This window comes from Culex pipiens, chromosome 1 (genome assembly GCF_016801865.2).
Source record: "Culex pipiens pallens isolate TS chromosome 1, TS_CPP_V2, whole genome shotgun sequence".
In the NCBI taxonomy this organism is placed as follows: domain Eukaryota; kingdom Metazoa; phylum Arthropoda; class Insecta; order Diptera; family Culicidae; genus Culex; species Culex pipiens.
This window is the reverse complement of record NC_068937.1, coordinates 95,945,790-95,965,807: the sequence shown is the minus strand read 5'-3', so window position 1 is coordinate 95,965,807 and position 20,018 is coordinate 95,945,790. Positions and strand designations below refer to the sequence as shown.

The 20,018-nt window shown below is 38.7% G+C and overlaps 2 protein-coding genes across 3 annotated transcripts; one reads left to right on the top strand and one right to left on the bottom strand.

The window, feature by feature from the left end:
- Window positions 1–3,041: 3,041 nt before the first annotated feature.
- On the bottom strand, window positions 3,042–4,789 carry LOC120431819 (uncharacterized). The gene is made up of 4 exons (XM_039596938.1): window positions 4,524–4,789; window positions 3,866–4,457; window positions 3,333–3,800; window positions 3,042–3,258 (listed from the first exon to the last, which is right to left on the bottom strand). Exons 1-4 carry the CDS (start codon window positions 4,674–4,676, stop codon window positions 3,188–3,190), a joined length of 1,284 nt encoding a protein of 427 aa, XP_039452872.1. The 5' UTR covers window positions 4,677–4,789; the 3' UTR covers window positions 3,042–3,187.
- Window positions 4,790–4,915: 126 nt separating this feature from the next.
- Window positions 4,916–19,864, top strand: LOC120431817 (BTB/POZ domain-containing protein KCTD3). 2 transcript variants are annotated; one of them, XM_039596936.1, is made up of 8 exons: window positions 4,916–5,251; window positions 9,068–9,157; window positions 9,221–9,456; window positions 9,513–10,499; window positions 10,568–10,687; window positions 17,984–18,001; window positions 18,616–18,884; window positions 18,946–19,864. In XM_039596936.1, exons 1-8 carry the CDS (start codon window positions 5,196–5,198, stop codon window positions 19,531–19,533), a joined length of 2,364 nt encoding a protein of 787 aa, XP_039452870.1. In that variant the 5' UTR covers window positions 4,916–5,195; the 3' UTR covers window positions 19,534–19,864. The 2 variants fall into 2 exon arrangements, with proteins under 2 accessions (XP_039452870.1, XP_039452871.1); XM_039596937.1 differs by lacking the exon at window positions 17,984–18,001.
- The last annotated feature ends 154 nt before the right edge of the window (window positions 19,865–20,018 follow it).

Here is a 20,018-nt window from a genome sequence, read left to right as displayed (position 1 = left end):
AGCAAAAAATTAAATCTATCCTTATCATTTTCTGCCTTGTTAGACTCAGCGTTTTGACAGTCGGCCTCATGACGCAATTCTTCAGTATTATTTTAGAGGGAATTCATTTTTTCAAACGTTATTTTCAGTCGCATTAAAAAAAAAACAAATCAAAAGCTTTGATTTTTTCACCAACACATATTGCAGATCAAACGCCGCTATTTGTTTCTGTTCCTGTACAGCTGCGTACGTTAAAGAATTTCTTTTTCATAACCATATACTTGACAGTTTCTTGAGCATTTTTTGTATGCAGTTTTAAGAGTCTCCGTATTACAGGACATTTTTATTTTAATTTCGTTTGAATGTAAAATATGGTTCTATTGACAAAATGCAGACTAGGATTAACAGGAAAAATCTAATTGATTTAATAATTCTTACATAAAGTTTTCTTTACTTTAAATTTGGCAAGGATTTGTAAATATAAATTTTCCAAACCATAAAATGTTCAGGATTTCGTTATCAGGGTCAAGATATTGCTTGAATAATCATCGATTTACAATCCTATATTATTCAACATGATTTTTATTAGTTAAATCCCAGAAATCCAAAAAAGGAATTCATTTGTGTTTTTTTTTTGTTTTGCTTTATAGATACAGAGAGTCTTTTCTATAAACACCACAGCAAATTTACATACAATTTAGTCAAACATCCATTATTTTTCCTCTTTATCTTGTAAAATCATATTGGTTATCAACACTTGTTTTAAAATTTAATATAGTTCTGACAGTTATTTCAAAATGTAGAAATAACATAATTGAAGATTTCAATTTGTTAATCGTGTTCGCATTTATATTTTTATCGTACAAGTGTATTTTAAATTTCAAGAAGATGTGTCTCAGGAGCTAATAGACCAATCTCCAATGCTTCTTAGTAATCACATGGTTAAAAAACGATAAGAACAATTCAAATATTTTGCTTGAAGTTGATGTTTCCGCTCTTTAAGATTGACTCAAAAAATCTGGCAGAAACTTGTCTTTAAATACACATTTTCATTGAAAATACTTGTTAAATAGTTTGTAAACTATTTTCAATGAATTGGATAATGTTAATTTTTGCGTTTTAATGAAATAGGCACTTTTAAGCTTACTGTGGATTTTTTTGTAGATAATAAAAAAAATGGTTTCTACGAATTCATAGATTTATACATATATTGACTATAAGCTATAAGCATCTTTGATTGAAATTTAACCGTTTATTCCATCGAAAAATTTAATTGTATGATTTCGAAGATAAGAAGCACTGCAACGATACATTATTTGGATTGAAATTTTATTAAAATAAAAATCTTTAGAAATAAGGATCTGATTAATATTTTTGTTGTCAATTTTTAAAATTTTATTAATGCTTAAATTCTTGAGAAATTTTCTAAAGTAATGAATTTGATAATGGCGTTTAACCGTAATATTAGAGTTAAACATTCATCGTTTTGATGTTTGATACAATCGAGCTATGATACAATCAAACTATGATATTTGTTAGCCTAATTTAAAAATGGTTAAATATGCATTATTAACAACATTTTTTTCTTCAAATCTATTTCTTCAAATCTATTTCTTAAAAAATACCCAATATAGAGTCGTCCAATTACCACGGATACACTTCAGAAGCCGGAATTTCAACGATTATCAATTTCTGTATTTTATTCAAATTATTTATTTTTGAGAGGTTGCAGGAGCTTCGAAAAAAATGAAATCGCTTCAACACCTTAGAACAATTAAAATATTTTTTTTTTTAGGTTTACAATTTTAAGATAAAAATAATTGTCCGTTATCAGTTTTATGTTGTGCTAGAAATTTTATAAGTTCATATTCATATTTATACAATTATAGTTCGGATAAGCCATCACAATGATCACACAGCTGAAAATGTAAATCCACACGGTTTAAAATTTTATAATTCAAATTTACCGGTTTGTTAGTGGCTTTTACTCTCAGATTTAGTTAAAAAAACAAAATTAAAACAAAGTGTAAAACATACAAAAAAACATAATAACTTGTGGTTAGATCAATAGATATTTTTTCAGGAATTTTTTATTTCCTGTAAAAAATTTGATTCAAGTTAATTTTAAATTTAGCGGCAGTTTATTACAAAAAACGATTGCAATTGAACAATTCAAGAAAATGTAAAAAAAAAACACTTTCTTTTCTACTCCACAAAAAAACAAACAAACATGCTGTATGAAATAAGAGAAATTTGTGACGAAGGAGTTTCTTCAATAAAGACATTGAAAACTTAAGATGAAAATCATTGAAAACTTTTTTGCATACGTTACATTACAATTTTACAATTCATCTCAATAATTATACCTTTAACCAAGTGATGTTATATTTTTTTTTGCTGATTTCTATACTCTTTGATTTTTTACACCCAAGCCCCCCCCGAACAAAAATCCTGGCTACGGCCCTGTTATAGGACCTAATAAAAAAAACTCTAGATATGTTTATAGGACCTAATCCCTAATCAAATGTCCCCTAAAACAAATCGGAAATTAAAAAATAAATAAAAATAGTGTTTTTTTTTTGCAATTCAAGTTTTAGTGAAAAAAGTGATATTAAAAATCGCCAAACAAATATTAACCGTGTATCATTTTTTTTTTTTCAAGATTCCTTCAATAGATACAGATTTTTGAATTTTCATATATCATTTTTGTATGGACAGCTGCCAAATTTGTATGGAAAATTATTTGTATGGAAAATTATATTAAATAGCTTCTTTGGGCATACCGAAGGCACCCAAAAAGTTTCAGCTGTATTAAAAAATACAAAAATTCAAATTAAAAAAAAGGCCGATTTCGTATAGAATTTCTCAATAGTTTATAGGACCTTTTAAAAAAAAACTCTAGATATGTCAAAAAAAGTCTAGAATTAACGAATTTAAATGGTACCAAAAAAATCTTCGAAAACAATTCTGGAGTTTTTTTAAGGGTCCAATAAACCAAATTTTAATTTTTGTTTTTGGGAAAGAAGAAGCGATTATGAATTTCAGAGTTAGTCAAATAAATATACAGTTACAATTTTCACATTTATTACGCACTGGCAAAATCAGTCATGGCTTTCAGAAAACAAAAAAAAATTAACCCTATCGAATACAGTTACAATACATAAATAAACAAAGCGATTGCGCTATCAGCAGCAGCTCGGCTATTCGGTTACGCGCCCTTCAGCCGCGGCATCCGACCGACGGGATTCCGCACAAACTGAGCCGGAGTTGGATTTGTCGCTGCGAAAAAAAAAAAAAAAAAAAGAGAGTTCTTTTGAAATGTATCTTTGTTAACATTGTCACGGAGTACTTACGAATGTCGTTGCGCGCCCGCTTATTGCTCGGGCCGGCCTGCTGGCCATCGTTTGGCGTCGGTGGCGCCGCCACCGGGGACGCCGGTTGATCCGAAACGGACGACGAGCGTTTGCGCGACCTTGTCGACGCGACGGAGGCGGTGCTCGAGTCCGAGTCACTCGAGTTGACCCGGGTGATGCTTTGAGGTGGCAGCGCAATTCTGAAGTTCTGGTCGGAGATGTCCTGCGAGGAGACGTGCAGACTTTGGGAGGACGTTTGCTGCGTTCCGGTAACGCGTTGCGAGTCACCGCCCAGGTTGATGCGGGAACCGTTTTCGGGGATGGAAACGTCCTGCGAGGAAAGGCCGAGGTCACTCTGGGTGGAGGGCGGCGGTCGTGGCGCGTTAGCTGCGTGAGACGGCGGTTCCTGCGAGGAAAGGGCCAAGCTGCCCTCGAGCGAGGACGCGTTTGATTCGTCATCGGAGTTGGCTGCAGAGAGGGAGGGAGATTTAATGAGGGGAATGAAAAGAGGACCAGAGCTGTGTATGGCTTACGACCCATTCGAAGAGCGTCGACGCGTGATTCCGAGCTCATACTGGACATGTCGCCCAGGCTGGACACCCGTTCTGGCGTCACAGGTCGGAACGGAGTCACCGGAGGAGGCATCAGCGAGCGCTGCTGCTGGCTCGAGATCTTCGCGTGCATCGGCGTCCGATCGACGAGCACGTCAAAGTTGTCCTGCAGCTGGCTTTGCTCGGTTTCCGTCAGGTTCATGTATCCCTCGGCGATTGCGGCGGCCTTGGCACGTACCGCAGCGCGCATTGCACGGTAGCTGGGGAACTTTCTGTTTTCCATCCGGTGAACCGCCGGGAAGAGCTCCGTCAGCAGGGCCGCCTTGCATCTTAGAGGGAGTGGCTTTTTCGCCGTCTTTTTGTACGGCTGCAGCTTTGCGTTCTCCGTGATGATCACTCGGTCCAGCTCGGCGAATCCTTCCTTGTTGGGGTGCTCGTACTGGAACCGTCCAAGCAGCGCCATCAGCTGCTGGTCGTTTAAAATGCTTTCTTCACGGTACAGCTTCTCCCCCGGATACTTCCGCTCAAAATCCACCTGCTTCGGGACACAGGCCGCACAGTACAGTTGCATCCCCTGAACAAAACAAAAACCATCAAATTCTCAAGAACCCTACAAAAATGGCCAACAAACTCAACCTACCTTCTCAAAGGGTCGAAATTTGTGGGCCTGCTTGTTGTCCTCCAGGTAGACCATGAACGGACTCCACCGCACGCAGTGAAAGCACAACGGGTAGTCGTACATGTCTTCAGCGAGGTATCGGCCGGCTTCCGCCGGTTCGGCAATGGCACCCATCGTAAGAGCGGTTCTGGAAAATCGGATTTACGAGGACGCGCACGCTGGTGCAAACAGCCAGATGCATAATAACAACAAAATTTGATCGCGCTGAGCTGACAGTTGCGATGGCGCAATTTGAAAAGGCCTCTTCGAGTTTTGCTAGCTTGGTGCCCAGTGAGCTTGAAGGTGGCTGCGTACTTTGAGCACTTTTCTTTCGCACTGGGTCGAATCGCGATTGTCAACATGTCAAAAGTTCATTAGTCTTTGTTGTGAAAAGTTTTGCGTTCGGTCGACTTCTCCAAAAAAATCCAAAAAATCAAACTCTTTCGCGAAATTCTCGGTGAACTCAACCCCGGAAACGATGGCCATCGTTTGCTGATGGTGCGCTGTGCGTTCCGGAACACCTATTAAAGCGCCGTCCATCTACAAAACTAGCTGGAAATCCGGTGGCCTAGCCACCTTCCCCCCCAACGTAGAGTGAACCAAGTAAAAATTAAAAAAAAAGAATTTTGTTGTTGCTGCTTGGAGGTGCAAAAGATGGCCTTCTCCAGCCACATCAGCGATATCGTTAATCTGAACGTCGGTGGAACGAGGTGAGTGCAAAAGTGGAGCGATGGTTACCTAGGCCCCGGAATGTCGATTGGCAAGTTTGTGGAGTGCACGCCGTCGAATGGCCTCAATCTGCCACGTAACGCAAATGGGGTCAAGTCCATTAGGGAGACCATCATCAGGGCAGGCCAAGGAAGTGGATCGATATTTGCGTTTTTGCGACTCAAAATAAACAAAATATCAAAAAGCTGCTGTAATTAATTTTGAAATATTCTGGTTTTAATTTCTGTACAATCCAGATTAGCCAAAAAGCACGTCTACTCTGTCAGGTTAAAGTTAACCTGATTAGACATGTCTATCGAAACAAACTATTTCTTCTAATTAAGCTTTCATTCTTGGTTACATTTGGAAACGCTGACGAAGTGCTGTTACACCAACATTAGGTCCCGGTGAAAGTATACGATTTTCCGCTAATTTTAAAACCCCTGATGATAGTGCAAATGATATGAGAGAAAAAATCCGAGTGAATTTTAATTATTAAAATAAATATAAAAAAACAACTAAACATTTTATTGGGACTTTAATGTTTTGTTGAAAAAAATTAAGATAATTTTTTTTTTCAAGATTGTGATTTTTTTTTAATTGTCCAGTTCACTTAAGGAGCTATTACACTACGGCAAACAAACAAACAAACTCGCACTTTTTGACAATTTGCCAGTTTGTCTGCTTTGTTTGTTTGCCAGGATTTGTCAGCCTGCATACATTTTGCCTAGTTTGCGAGTTTGGCAAATTGTCAAACACGAAAAAGTACGTATTTGCGGTAGGGTAAAAGCACGGACGTGGTAACAGCTCCTTTACAACTTGGCGAAGACACCCAATCGATCAGAAAATCTCTTTCCAACATACTAATTTTCGAATATTTACATACATATATGTCTGTGGTAATATATTGACATTTAGTTGAATTACAAGTTTGAAAAATTAAGTTTAGATAAGTTTAAAAAAAAAAAAACATTAATCAGTCAAGGATGCCAATTCTGGATTCATGGTGATTTGTCAACAAAAGGTGTACAAACTTTTTTTGCAACTTTTTTTTATTTTTGTAATAGTATTTGTTATAGAACTTTTTTATAGAAATCATCTTTTCATGAGTTAAATTGTTGAGATGTTTCATCACAATATGTGCATAGTGCCCAAGGGGTGTAAATACTGTTTTTGCAATTCCGTCGTAAAACTACTTACTTTTCCTGTCATTCTTGAACGACGAAATAGCCTACTTTTCTGTACCAAAACTAACAGAATCGAATAGCAACAGTTTTCAAAATAAATGCTGAAAAGTTCTACTTTTCAGCACTGAAATGGGTGCTGAAAAGTTGAACTTTTCAGCACTTGTTTCGAAAAGTAACACTTTTCAACATTTTGTTGATTTAAACGATTTATTGACAAAATACATGAAAATTTGACTTAAAATTTCACTCAATGGATGTTTTTCAGAATTGCAAAAAATGTTGTATGGAACTCGTTGCAAAACTTGATTTTTTCAGCACTCTTCGTATTTATCCAACTCGGTGAACCTCGTTGGATAAATGTACGACTCGTGCTGAAAAAATCCTCTTTTTGCAACTTGTTGCATAAACTACTATTTACATGCTGTACATACATATTATGTATGGACAGCTGCCGAAATTGTATAGAGACTAGGGTGACAAGAAAAAAATGAAAAATTTGGAAAATCATAGGAGATACCCCCTGGTTCGATTCTTTAGGTAAAAATAAGTAACTGTGCAAATTTTGAGCCAAATCGGTAAAGAGTTAAAGGTCGCTTTTTATCGTTGAAGTTTGTATGGGAAAATTCGAAAAAATGTATGGGGAAAAGCCAAAAAATTCAAATCTTCGCCAAAAGGTGGCGTTAAATGTGTCCAATCATTGTCAAGTGTGAGATTCTTATATAAAATTTTATGCCAAATAACTTTGTCCAAGATCAGAGTTAACCCTGACGAGTTAATAACGATCTAAAGAAGACGTTTTTGTATGAAAAGATTTTTTTTCACCAACTTCAACGATAAAAAGCGACCCGATTCGCTCAAAATTTTCTTAGTTGCCTATTTTTGCCTAAGGAATCGAATCAGGGGGTATCCCTAAGGTCTATTTTTTATTGTCACCCTAATGGAGACTTGGATGAACGAACCAAGTATGCAAAATGCATTCAAACAAATCAAAACAAAATAAAATAGACCCATGCGTGTTAGAGAGGTCCGAAAAATTGCCATTTTAGTCCATTTTCGCAAAAACCCGAGCAAAAGCCACATTTTTCATTTTTAAAAATTATAACTTCGCGCCGTTTCAATCGATTTTAGCTCTCTCGGACGACCAAAAGTTTATTTTTTTACAAAAAGCTTGTACCTAAAAAAGATATAGGTCATCGCTTAAATTTATTTCATTATTTTTGGTATTTCATCACTTCTGTGCTATCTTGTGACACGTCTTATCTTGTTAAGGAGCCATTACACTACGGCACACAAACTCGGACTTTTTGACAGTTTGCCTGCTTTGTTTGTTTGCCTGGATTTCCAGAGTTTTTTTTTATGGGACCTATACTACCCATGTTCACATAAATGTCCCATATGCAAAAACAGCAAGCTGAGAAAAACGCATTTGAAGTTTGTCCCACACATAAGGTTACGTGTTAAGTTTTTACGAAAATACTGGATTTCCTCCTGATTTCTAGAACAAAGTACTGGATGTTATAGGCTTTTCAGAAAGATCTCGCGATTCTGAACAAAATTGCATCAATAACTCAAAAACGATGAAAATGCATATGGGACATTTATGCGATCAGGGGCAGTATAAATATATGGAAGACAATAGTTTATTGGACCTGTTCAAAAAAAAAAAAAAAAACTCTAGATTTGTTTGTACAAATGTCAGCCTGGATACATTTTGCCTTGTTTGCGAGTTTGCCGCAAACAAGTTTGCGAGTTTGGCAATATTTCAAACACGAAAAAGTGCGAGTTTGTTTGTTTGCGCTAGTGTAATGGCTCCTTGATGCGGCTTTTTGGCTACGCTCTGTACAGAGGGGGATGACTGTGATTGTGTGGCAACTATTTTTGCCGATAATTTCGTGACGGAAAGAAGCGCAGTGAAATTTGGGATATGAGATATCGCTGAGAACTGAAAGTTTGAAATTTTTACAACCCTGTAACTGCTGAATCATACTTTTCTATGTGAAAGATACGTAATAGAGGTATCCACGGATGAGAGTGTGTTGGATTGTTTACAAATTTGGATCTGCTGATATACCACGTGCTTGAAATTCAGCCAATCACAGCCTTTGTGGGGGTATTCAAACTGAAACGTCAAAATCAGCTGCTTGGAATTCCACCAATCACAATTGATCAAAACCAAAACAATACTTTGAATACGAATACTAACACAGAATCATGGTGTGCGTGAGAGAAATCGTGGAGATCTCTATACACAGATGGTATTGTTTTGATTTGCAACATGTTTTGTTCTTTTCTTGAACTTTTGATCTATTTTTTATCCAGTTCCAGGTATTTTTCGAAATGACAGATAAAAATCTATATTATAAAGTACCATGGCTTTCTACCTAAGGTACTCGCGATTGAGTGTGTAGTAGTGCGGTTGTCAAAGTCGTTATCTCTGACTCGCTCACTCCACTGACACTGACATTGTTTATGTTTTGGTTTTCCTGGCACGGTCCATTGTTCTTTTGTTATTGTTTTGGTTTTAGTGGCACGGAGTCATGCACTCACACTAATGCAAAGCAAGATCGCGAGTACCTATGATATACAGCCTTGATAAAGTACTACATTAAAACATTATTTCCCATTTTTTAGATTTTCCACCTCGCGCCAAACACTTACATGGGTCCCGGACACGTTCTTCACGTCTCTGCTCAACTCTGAACGAAATGGGCGCATATCAAGGTACGCTTCTACCATTATATTCATATCGGAGTTCCAACCATTCTCAACCCAATCTCACCCCAGCTTGCGCGACGAAACCGACGCCATCTTCATCGACCGCGACCCGAAGCTGTTCTCGATCATCCTGAACTACCTGCGCACCAAGGAGATCGACATTCGGTCCTGTGACATCCGCGTGCTGCGCCACGAAGCCGAGTTCTACAACATATCGCCGCTGATCAAGCGGCTGATGCTGTGCGAGGAGATGGACCAGAGCAGCTGCGGGGACGTGCTGTTCTACGGCTATCTGCCGGCGCCAAGTAAGTTCGATCAGGGGTTGTTCTTTGGTTTGTTTCTTACGGTCTTGCATTTGCAGACATTCCAATCCAGGAGGTGACGTTGCCGTCCTCGTCAACCAGCTCGGTTAGTGGCGTGACCGCTGCGAATAGTTCCTCGAACGGTTCGACGGCGTCCGGTCAGTCCAAGGTTCAGCCGCACAACGAGCCACTTCCGTCGGCGGCGATTCAGCCGGGAACCGTACAGCAGGGTGTTGGCCCGTGTCACGCTGGCTCGTCGACGTCGAATCCCCGGCCCGGCTCGATGGTCCGCGTGCCGGAGTTTTCGCAGAGTTCTGGCGGTTCGTCCGGAAGTAGCGCCGCTGGTGCAAGCGGATCGCGGCACGCCGGCCACTCGAGGAATTCGTCGTGGGATCTGCGCGTATCGTACAGCGGCAACGGGCGCAACTCCCAGTGGGCACCGGGCCACTCGCGAACCGCATCGCTGGACATGATGCGGCACCACTCTCGAAACTCTTCGGTCGATCTGAACAAGTACATCCGCAACGATGTGGGCCTTGTGTTTGGACCTGGCCAATCGTCCGGCTGGTCGGACCCAATGCGCGTCCAGATCATCAAAGCCCATCACAACTGGATCTCGGTGGCGTACGCCCACTTTGTGACCTGCTACCGGCTCAAGGACTACTGCGGCTGGCAGCAGATCTTCGTTTCGCCCTACGTCGAAGCCCCGATCGAGCGGATAGCGATCAACGCCAAGATGACCTCTGCCGGCGAACAGTCGCACAGCAAAATGGTAGCAATCTCGTACGGCAGCCAGATCCGGCTGTGGGGAATCTCGGAAGACGGCAGCAAGTCGGAGGTGGGCATTTTCAACCTGAACGTACGCGTTGAGTACCTCTTCTTCATCGGAAGCCAACTGGTGGCGCTGTCTTCCTCCGGCAAGATTGGCGTCTGGCACGCCATGACCCAGCACTGGCAGATTCAAGATCTGGTACCGATTCTCGCCTTCGACACGGCTGGCTCGTTCCTGCTGCTCGGTTGTAACAACGGATCAATCTACTACATCGGTACTTACAGCGCTTGACGACAGTTTAGAAAATCACAATCAAAACCCCCCACCGACCTTTCTTTTCAGACATGCAAAAGTTCCCGCTGCGCATGAAGGACAACGATCTGCTCGTGACCGAGCTGTACAAGGATCCCTCGAACGATTCCATCACGGCCATCTCGGTGTACTTGACGCCCAAGACCACAAGTGAGTAGCACGGGTGCATGGTAGGGTTCGTAGAAATGTCGATTGCTACCTCTATCTATCTTATCTCGTGGCATTGTAGAGAGTTTTTCGGTGACTCTTTTGTAGAATTCACTCTGTATACACTGAAACGCACATTCTCATTTTGTGTTGAAGCAGTTCTCTGGATTTTGCACACATTTTTAATTACCACACGTGGCAGTGTTCCACAAAATCGTCCATTCAGTGATGAGATGCTCCATGACTTGTCAAAATGTCTCTAGATACTGAACCATGTTTTAGAAAATTGGCCAAGGCATTTCCAAATAAATTTATTTTGAAATGTTCCTGCCAACTTAGGAGCCCAGGGCGGCGAAGTCCTTGTAGATTAAAAGGAAGACACTAGTGGTTGGTACTAGCAATGGTGGCCGACAGCTATAAAGTCAACTTCGTTTTTCCTGCCAAAGAATGTAATGGAGCACCGGATTTGAGTGGTAGAAATTATGTTCTCCCATAAGAAATCTAAAATCGACCCGAAGGGTGAATAATAATATAGAATTTTCGGTCTTTGCGAAATATCATTCGACATAAGGAGACGAGATACGCAAAAGAAAATCGCTCCCGTTAGCTTATTGTTAGCTGCACTTAAATTCATTTATTTCGTTTTGTTAACAATCACTGTTCATCCACGACAGGTGACAGGTCATTTTTCCCTCCAAGTGTAGTGGTGATGTTCCGCAGAATATGTAATCCAGATGATGATTTTTTGAGTTTCTTTTAAGCGATCTCTGGGACTGAAATTTGGACTGGACTTGAAACTGAAATTGGAACTGAAATTGCGACTGAATTAAACTTAAAGATTCGCTTTTACCTTTATTTGAAAGCTTTTCGATCTTTCGAATGCTGTATCGAACAACTGCAAATTTTCACATTTATATCAAGTTTTTGAAGAAAAACTTTGACCCTTGAAATCCACAAATTTGGAACTCTTTTTTCTTACGGATGTTAACAAACTTTGGTTCACTCCATGAGTACATAATTTTTACAAACTAATGACTTCACGCACTGAAACCAACGAAAATCAAGTTTAGTTATGTTTTATGAATGGTCTGATAACTTTTTTTAAAAAATATCTGTTAAATTCAGGTGTTTGATGGCCGTGTTTTGCTGCTCTGAATGAAATAGTCTTGAGATGCAGTTTTTTGTTTTAATAATACTACTTTTACTAGTGAAATAGCAAAAGAATGTCCAAATAAAGGTCCTAAAAATAGTAGGGTCGACAGAAAAGATGCATTTGGCTTGCTATTGACAAATTGGGTACTAAAGCCATATGTAAATTTTTATGTACAACAGTAAAAAACACGATTAAAAACCATTTCTGATCACTTTTTTTCATTTTAACGACATCAAAAATATTGGCAAGACAACATTTTTTCGATGGATCAACTATGGTTCCCTTGGAAAGAGCTGTCAAGTAGGACCTTTTCTGTCAAGGTTAATTTTTCAAAATTGATTTAAAAATCCATTCTAAACTCTTTGTGGTCGTACAAAGGGTAATTGTACTCAGAAAAATAAGCATTATCGCTGTAAACAATAATATCAGCAATCTAAGCTTCATTTAAGGACCTAATTATCACAAAAGTGTTCCGAATATGTGGGATGACTGTACATATTTTCAAGAATTTTGTGTCGGGAATTTGTGATGTGTTGTCAAAAAGAGAATCCCAAGCATCACTTGAAAATTAATTTCTAGCCTTTGAATAATTTTGTTAAACGTTCCATTTATTTCATTCTCAATTTGTTTTGGCAAATTATTGAAATACAAAAAAAAATGTTAAATTAACAAAACCGATTCAAGACGATTAAATTTAGACCATTACCAGTAGAGGGTGACGATTCTCGAGATTTTCAATTTCCCGGGAATCGAGAGTTGAATTTGGCCATTTCCCGGGAATTCCCGGGACCCGGGAGTTTTTTCTGACTATGCCAATAATGCCAAAAAAGTAAAATGAAAAGTAATAAGTGTTATTTTCAAAGAATTCAGTTACAATTATTTCATACTAATTCTATGAAACGTTAATTTAAATAGCCTCATGAGACCTTGTGATTTTTTTTTCTGAATCTGCAAATACAAAATCGTTATTTGAGCTTTTTAAGACTTAAAATTGTAGTTTAAAACATTTACGAATCTTAATTCGCACTTAGTGATTTAACAAAAAGTTTCACAAACTTGTTAATAGATGTGTGTTAAAAAAATAAAATTAGTATAGCTTATATATATAATTTTTCAGTATCGGAAATTTAGCAATATGATAAACAACGACTTAAAACAACAAATTAAACTGTATTTTTTTAATTTTTAAGGTCAACTGTAAATATTTATTGAAGATATATTTAGGCCGATGCAAATATTTAAAAAAGTTTTTGTCCCTCGGCCCTGGCCGAGGTCAAGGGGGGGGGGGCAAAAAAATAAAAAAATATAAAAAATTTAATAACAAGCCAGAGTCTTCACATTTAAATGAAAAAAGTGTTTTAAAATGCATTTTACACTAGTTCAGTTGTTTTGCAATCATTAGTTTTCAAAAAATCTAAGATCTGACAAAAACAAAAATTGTATCGAAAAAAAAGATTTTGCATCGAAAATTTTCAAAAAATCTTAAGATTTTTTAATAATCCCAATCATGCTAAAAATGATTTTAAACGCAGGAGAATTTATTTTAATTTGATTTCAGTTGGTTGCACTTGAATTTTCATTGAAATTTTGAAGTTTATTGTAAAAATATATTTTTTGCCCCCTGATTTTTCGGGCCAATTTTGAAGGGGGGGGGTGACAAAAACTTTTAAAAATATTTGTACCAGCCTTAGTTATCAGGAAAACCCAAGTTTTCAAAAAAAAAACTAGGTTATGAGGATTGCTATGCTCTAGAGAAGATAAAGAAATTGAATTTAACTTGAAAAGCTTTCACTCTTAGAAATAATTTAGAAAAATATTTGTAATTAAAACATTTGATTTAATTTCTGGGGTGATACTGCTTAATATTTTAAAGGAAATTTTGGGGTCCAATTTTTTTTTGCTTCTTTCAATAATAGTTATTGGATTTTTTGACAAGCTAAAATTTACACTTTCTGAATAAGAAGATAAGAGAAGCATTGGTTTATTCGAACTTGAACACCGAACATTGAACATTCAATGTTCTAAACCAGGCCTGCCCAACCTTTTTGGCTCAATTTTCACATTTTTGATCGTCAAAGTTACAATTGTTTATTTTTGCATGGTTTATTTGATGGAATCGGTTCCCAGATGACCAGTGAACATAACTTTTCCAAAAGTTAGAAAAAATATTTATACAAGTCGTTTTTATCTACATTTTACGTCAAAAATCAATCCGGGCCCGCGGGCCTGACCTATTTTCACTTAAAACTAACATAAAAACGACTTGCAAAAATATTTTTTCAAACTTTTGGAAAAGTTATGTTCACTGGTCATCTGGGAACCGATTCCATCAAATAAACCATGCAAAAATAAACAATTGTAATTTTTACGATCAGAAATGTGAAAATTGAGCCAAAAAGGTTGGGCAGTAAAAAGTAAATCTTTCCCAGTTCCTGAGGGGAACACCCGTGAAGAGTATCGGGGCCGGCATTTACAAAGCGGATTCAGTGGCAGTTTTTCATTCAACTAATGTTAACATGTTAAGGTTAATGTTAACATTCCATAGGTCGCCTCCCTAAGGTGTCGTGATAAGGTCCAGTTTGTGACGATACACTACCTTCCCTTTACTAAGCAATCGAATCCAAAAGGGAAAAGATCACCAGTTGTGTTGGTCCGAGCCGGGATTTGAACCCCGATCTACCGCTTACGAGGCGGAAGCGTTACCACTAGGTTACGTGGCTCGGTCAAGGTTGGGCAGGCCTGTTCTAAATAATTATGAATTTTTCAAATATTTTTCTGATTAGTTTATATAATTTTGCTTCGATATTTATAAGTTTAAAATTTCCCGGGAGTCTCGACCGAATTTCCCGGGAATCGAGAGGTCCAAAAATTGTCGATTTCCCGGGAAATTTTTCCCGGGAATTCCCGCTCGTCACCCTCTAATTACCAGTATGTTTGAAGAACTTACATTTAAATTTTTTTTGCATAAAATGTGAGTTAAAGGTTGAATCCTTATTTAACCGGATATTTGATTGAAAGAAAATTGAAAACATCAAAATCCTGACAACTTGACAATTCTTCGCATTAAATATCAAACAAAGGTTCCAAAACTATTTTTTTATGAATTCTTAGATATTTAGATTTCTTGAAAGAATACAGCTGCCCTCATTTTTATGCATTTCTGTTTTAAGTGGCAGGGGATCAAAGTAAAATGTGCGTGCGACCGGACGCGTTTTTTTTTTTTTTCCTCTGTCATATTTTGATCTCTAGATCTCGTTTAAAAAGAGTAAAACTTGTATCATTTTGGAGACTTTGCTGTCCCTTTAGCCGAAGTGTTAACTGTGGGAGCAGTGGCAATTACGAAGTGGCCATCGATGAAACGTTCCTGATGTCCCAGCCCCGTGTACCAGAAATGTCCTTACTGAACAAACGCCATTCAAGTACTGCTGGATGTGGACGAGAATTTGCTTCAATATTTGTAACCGGTTCAAACAATTGCTTCCTGATTGAGTGTGCTAAATGATGGCCATCGTCCGGAAACTTCTAAGGTCAAGCCGGTTGCTGTCGTTCGTGTGGTGCAAGAATTCGGTTACCTGATCGCAAGTTTCCGTCAAGTTTGAGAGGATCGCAAAATGTCCTAAACCATGGATTACTTATTTGCTCAGAGCTTTCCTATTTGAAAAACAACACATTCTTTCGTCTACTCTAACATTCACACATTTCACTAAAGTCAACCTACGCCAACCTTATTATATACGTGGTAGGGTGTTCCCTAGGTTGTTCGCTGTGAGTTGTGGATTGCCTGCTTCTCTAATGAAGGTTCGACTGGGGTCGCTCCATACCCTCAGTGACATGATGGGAGCAAGGGCGTCTATGCAAAGTGTCCCTACACCAGCTACAAATTTCCGGTGCTTGGGGAGGGATGAGGGAAACCATTTTGTTCTATGCGCCGGTATTTGTAGCATTAAAAACTTATGTACGTGGGTGTACAGATTACGGAGTAAAAGATGATCGAATTGTTCACCTAGCGCTCACATGTGTTTTGGGACCAAGTTGCCTGCGGGTATGGGGACCATGCATACATACATACATGTTATGTTGTTTTAAGTGGCACTTCCTACAGCGTGATGCAGACCCGTAATGCTATGCTATGCCTTGTAATGTTGTTTCAAGTATTCACAAAGAAGCAAAATTTGAAGATTCTTTTGAAAAGGTTTTTTTTTGCTTTAAAAAAAAATTAATAGTTTTTTTTATTCATTAAGAAATTTTATTTGTTTTTTTTTTAATAAACAGTTTTGGAATTGCAATCATTTTGTGGGTTAGAAGTTCTACTTATTTCAGTTTCTGGAAAAAACGGTATAAAGTCATGAATTTTAAAATGGGATTGAAGTGGTCACCATGGGTTTTATATTTCATGAAAGATTTCACTTTTTTACGCATCAATTTAGGTAAAATGAGACAAAAAGAGGTAATATTCAAACATCAATTATTCAACATTCCCGTACAAGTGAGTTCAGAGTGACCTGAACAAAATGTAATGCCGATTTTCGGTGCAGTTTATGTAGAGTGGATCAATGGAAAATCATGTTACGCATTCTCTGTTTACTGACGTTTCTGCAAACAAATTCAGGCAAACAAATAAAGCAGGCAGACTGCCAAATTGTCAAAAAGCGCGAGTTTGTTTGTTTGTCATAGTCTAATACCTCAAGAAGAATTCGACGCCAACATTTCAAAAAGCATCATGTACAAACCATGCGTTTTGAGAAAAACGCATTTGAATGTTGAGCATCATTTTTCAATTCCCATTTTAATATAAAAGCAAAAGAAGATGTTCTAATGATAACAAACGATAAAAAACGTTGCTTTTATTGATACTTGATCATCCATATTCAATAAAACATTATTTCCGTCATTATATTTAAGAAAAACAAACATAACTTCTTTTGAAATCACCAACGTCTATATCACCCTTTGTTATGATTCGTTTTTCTTCGCCGAATGTACATGGCGCCTTTTGCAAGTGGAGGGGAAGTTTTGTTATGATTCGCTTTTCGTCGGCAAATGTACATGGCGTCTTTTTCATGATGCTTTTTTTTCGTCACGAGGTTCATGTAGTCTTTTATTTGACAGGTTGACAGGGCTATATAAACAGGCACTGCTGATGCCAGAGATTTTGTTTATGTTACTTTATTTAAAATCATTATTAAACAGACTTTACTGAAGTAACTTTTGCTCAATTTTGGTGGAGAGGTAGCTTTTTAGGAGTACTTTCTGAATATGCAATAACCCAGGAAGTGTCAAAATGTACATGATGCCTTTTGAAATGTTGCTGTCGAATTGAGTAGAACTAATTTGTAAATTAAGGAAAATCCTTACAAAAATCAAATACCGGAAATTATTTTAAAAAGTGTATGTTTGAACACAAATGCCAACAATATTTTTCAAGTAAGTTTGATACATGTATGTTTAAAAAATATATTTCGGCATAGGATACTTAAAAAATAGCCTCTATCGTTGATCAAAACATTGAAAGAAAAAAACAATAATTTAGAAAAAAAAGTTTGAAATAAACAATTTGTGTGAAAAGTTGATTAGAAATAATGTTGTCATTACCTGCAATTGTTGGCCGAGAATTCGAAAAAATGAGGCATAATTTTTCGAAATTGCAAACAAAATAAACCTCTCAAATTTTTTGTTTACACCAAACAATGTTTCACTCGCTACAAAATTCGTTTTTTTAGCACTCGCTATATTTATCAAACTTGGCAGAGCCTCGTTGAATAACCGTAGGACAGGTGCAGAATCAACTTCTCTTAGAACTATATTGAACCATTAAAAAAATAAAAAAAAAATGCAAATCCAGAGAACTATCTAAAGATTTTATTTAAAATAACTCATATTTTTTCAAAACGCAGACAAATAAATTTATCATTGTGATACACCACCAAAAGCACCCTTTCAGCATTCATTGCACGTAATCAGCACTCAGAAGCACACAAACTCACAACCACCACCAACACCACTACTTGTGTATTGTTTCTGTTCATCCCAAGTAAGGACTTCTCGAATATTTTCAAATCAACAGTTAGCTTCAAAAAGCTCCTTTCCTTATTTTTCCTTTCTTTCTTTTTAACTCCATGACTTTTGCTATTATTTGAACATGTTAGCACCGGGATCTAAAGAAGGTAATCCGTTTTCGTCCTTTTTTTTATTTGAACAATTTTTAATTCGAAATTTCTTCGACTTTTCTTTTTAACGCTCAAAGCTTCTTTATTTTTTCTTTTAATCAGAAGATTTACTTTGTGACGTTCAAAAGCTTAAGAGTTGCTAAACCCGTTCAACAACTCCGGAGTTTTTTTTTTTTTTTTTTTGAAAAGGTCCAATAAACCAAATTTTTAGTTTTTGCTTTTTGGAGGTTTTTTAATACCTCTGACTCAAGGCGGTTCCAAAAACACCCAAAAAGCAAAAAAACTGAAAATTTGGTTTATTACCCTTTTTTTTTAAAAAAAAAAACCTCCAGGACTGAGGTTTAGTTTATGTTGCTAACATTTCTCATTTCTCAATATTCAAACATTGGTTAACACATTTCGGCTTCCCGTTACAACAGTTTACGATCACAATCTCCCGGGTGGAGAAGACGACACCAACAAAACTCCTTTGAATCTAGAAGTTCAAGTAGTGGTGCTGGCATGTGCGTGTGTCTTTTGAGTTGTTTTCCGTTGCTCTGCTCGCGTAGCTTCTTTGCATGATCACATGATCTTCACTATTTCTGGCACTGAATAGTTCTCTTTCCGCGCAGGTCTCTCCGGCAACTGGATCGAGATCGCGTACGGCACCAAGTCCGGCTCGGTGCGCGTGATCGTGCAGCACCCGGAAACGGTCGGCCATGGGCCTCAGCTGTTCCAGACCTTCACCGTGCACCAGAGCCCGGTGACGAAGGTCACGCTGTCGGAGAAGTTTCTCATCTCGGTGTGCTCGGAGTACAACCACGTGCGGACGTGGCAGGTGACGCGCTTCCGCGGGATGATCTCCACCCAGCCCGGCTCGACGCCGGAAGCGTCGTTTAAGGTGAGTTTAGCGAGGATCGTTTGAGCGAACTTTTGTACAAGTTGCATTGGTTTCGTTTCAGATTGTATCGCTGGAAGCGGTCGACTCATCTTTGAGCTATTCGGCGGGCAATGACTTTGGTCCGTTTGGTGAGCAGGACGACGAGCAGATCTTCGTGCAGAAGGTCGTCCCCGACACGGACCAGCTGTACGTGCGGCTGGCGTCGAACGGCGATCGCGTCTGTCTGGTGCGATCCGTTGACGGAACCACCGTCACGTCCTTTTGCGTGCACGAATGCGAGGGATCGTCCCGGATGGGATCGCGCCCGCGACGGTTCATCCTGTCCGGCCACTGCAACGGAGCAATCCAGATGTGGGATCTCACGACGGCGCTGGAAATCTTCAAGAAGAAAGATCAGACCAAGAAGCTGATTGGAGGTCCGACGGCGGACGAGTTAATTCGGCTGCTGGACCAGTGTGACCTCAGCAACAGCCACTGTTCGACGCCCTGCATGTCACCGTGTCCGTCGGCCATCTCGGTCGGCGGCGGAACGGCCACCGGGGCCCGACTGAAGCCGTTCAACGTTGCGTTCCTGAACCAGTCGGCTGCGGCAGCCGGGGTTGGGCCTGGTGGGAACGGCGCCGTCCAAAATCCGGACCAACCGAACTGATTGATGCTGAGGCGGCGAAGAGGAATTTGAAAGTGGATATGCTGCTATCTTCAGCTGTAGGCTTTGAAACGCGAGACCCCCTCCCCAGAAATAGCAAAACACGTATCTATGTAATCTGTCATTGTGATTTTATCCTTGTAACGGACACTATTTAGCGGTCGTTTGACGTCTCTTTTCAAACTCTTATCCAGGCGTTTTGAGCATGACTTCATTACGAATTCAGACAGTACTACGAGAATGGCGCAGTCGCGCACTCTATTATTATGAATAGTTATCCAAATCCAAATATGTAGAAAGGAATTATATTTTTAATAAAAATCTTTAAAAGTGATGTTCTAGTTGTATTTGCTGAACACTGACTTGTTCGTGAATGACATGAAGTCGGTGCGTCCAAGCTGACATCCAACCCGAAATCTCCACTTCGTTCAACCACCTTGCACGATGCGGACGCCTTCTAACCGGCTCTGAACTCAACACCAACTTCA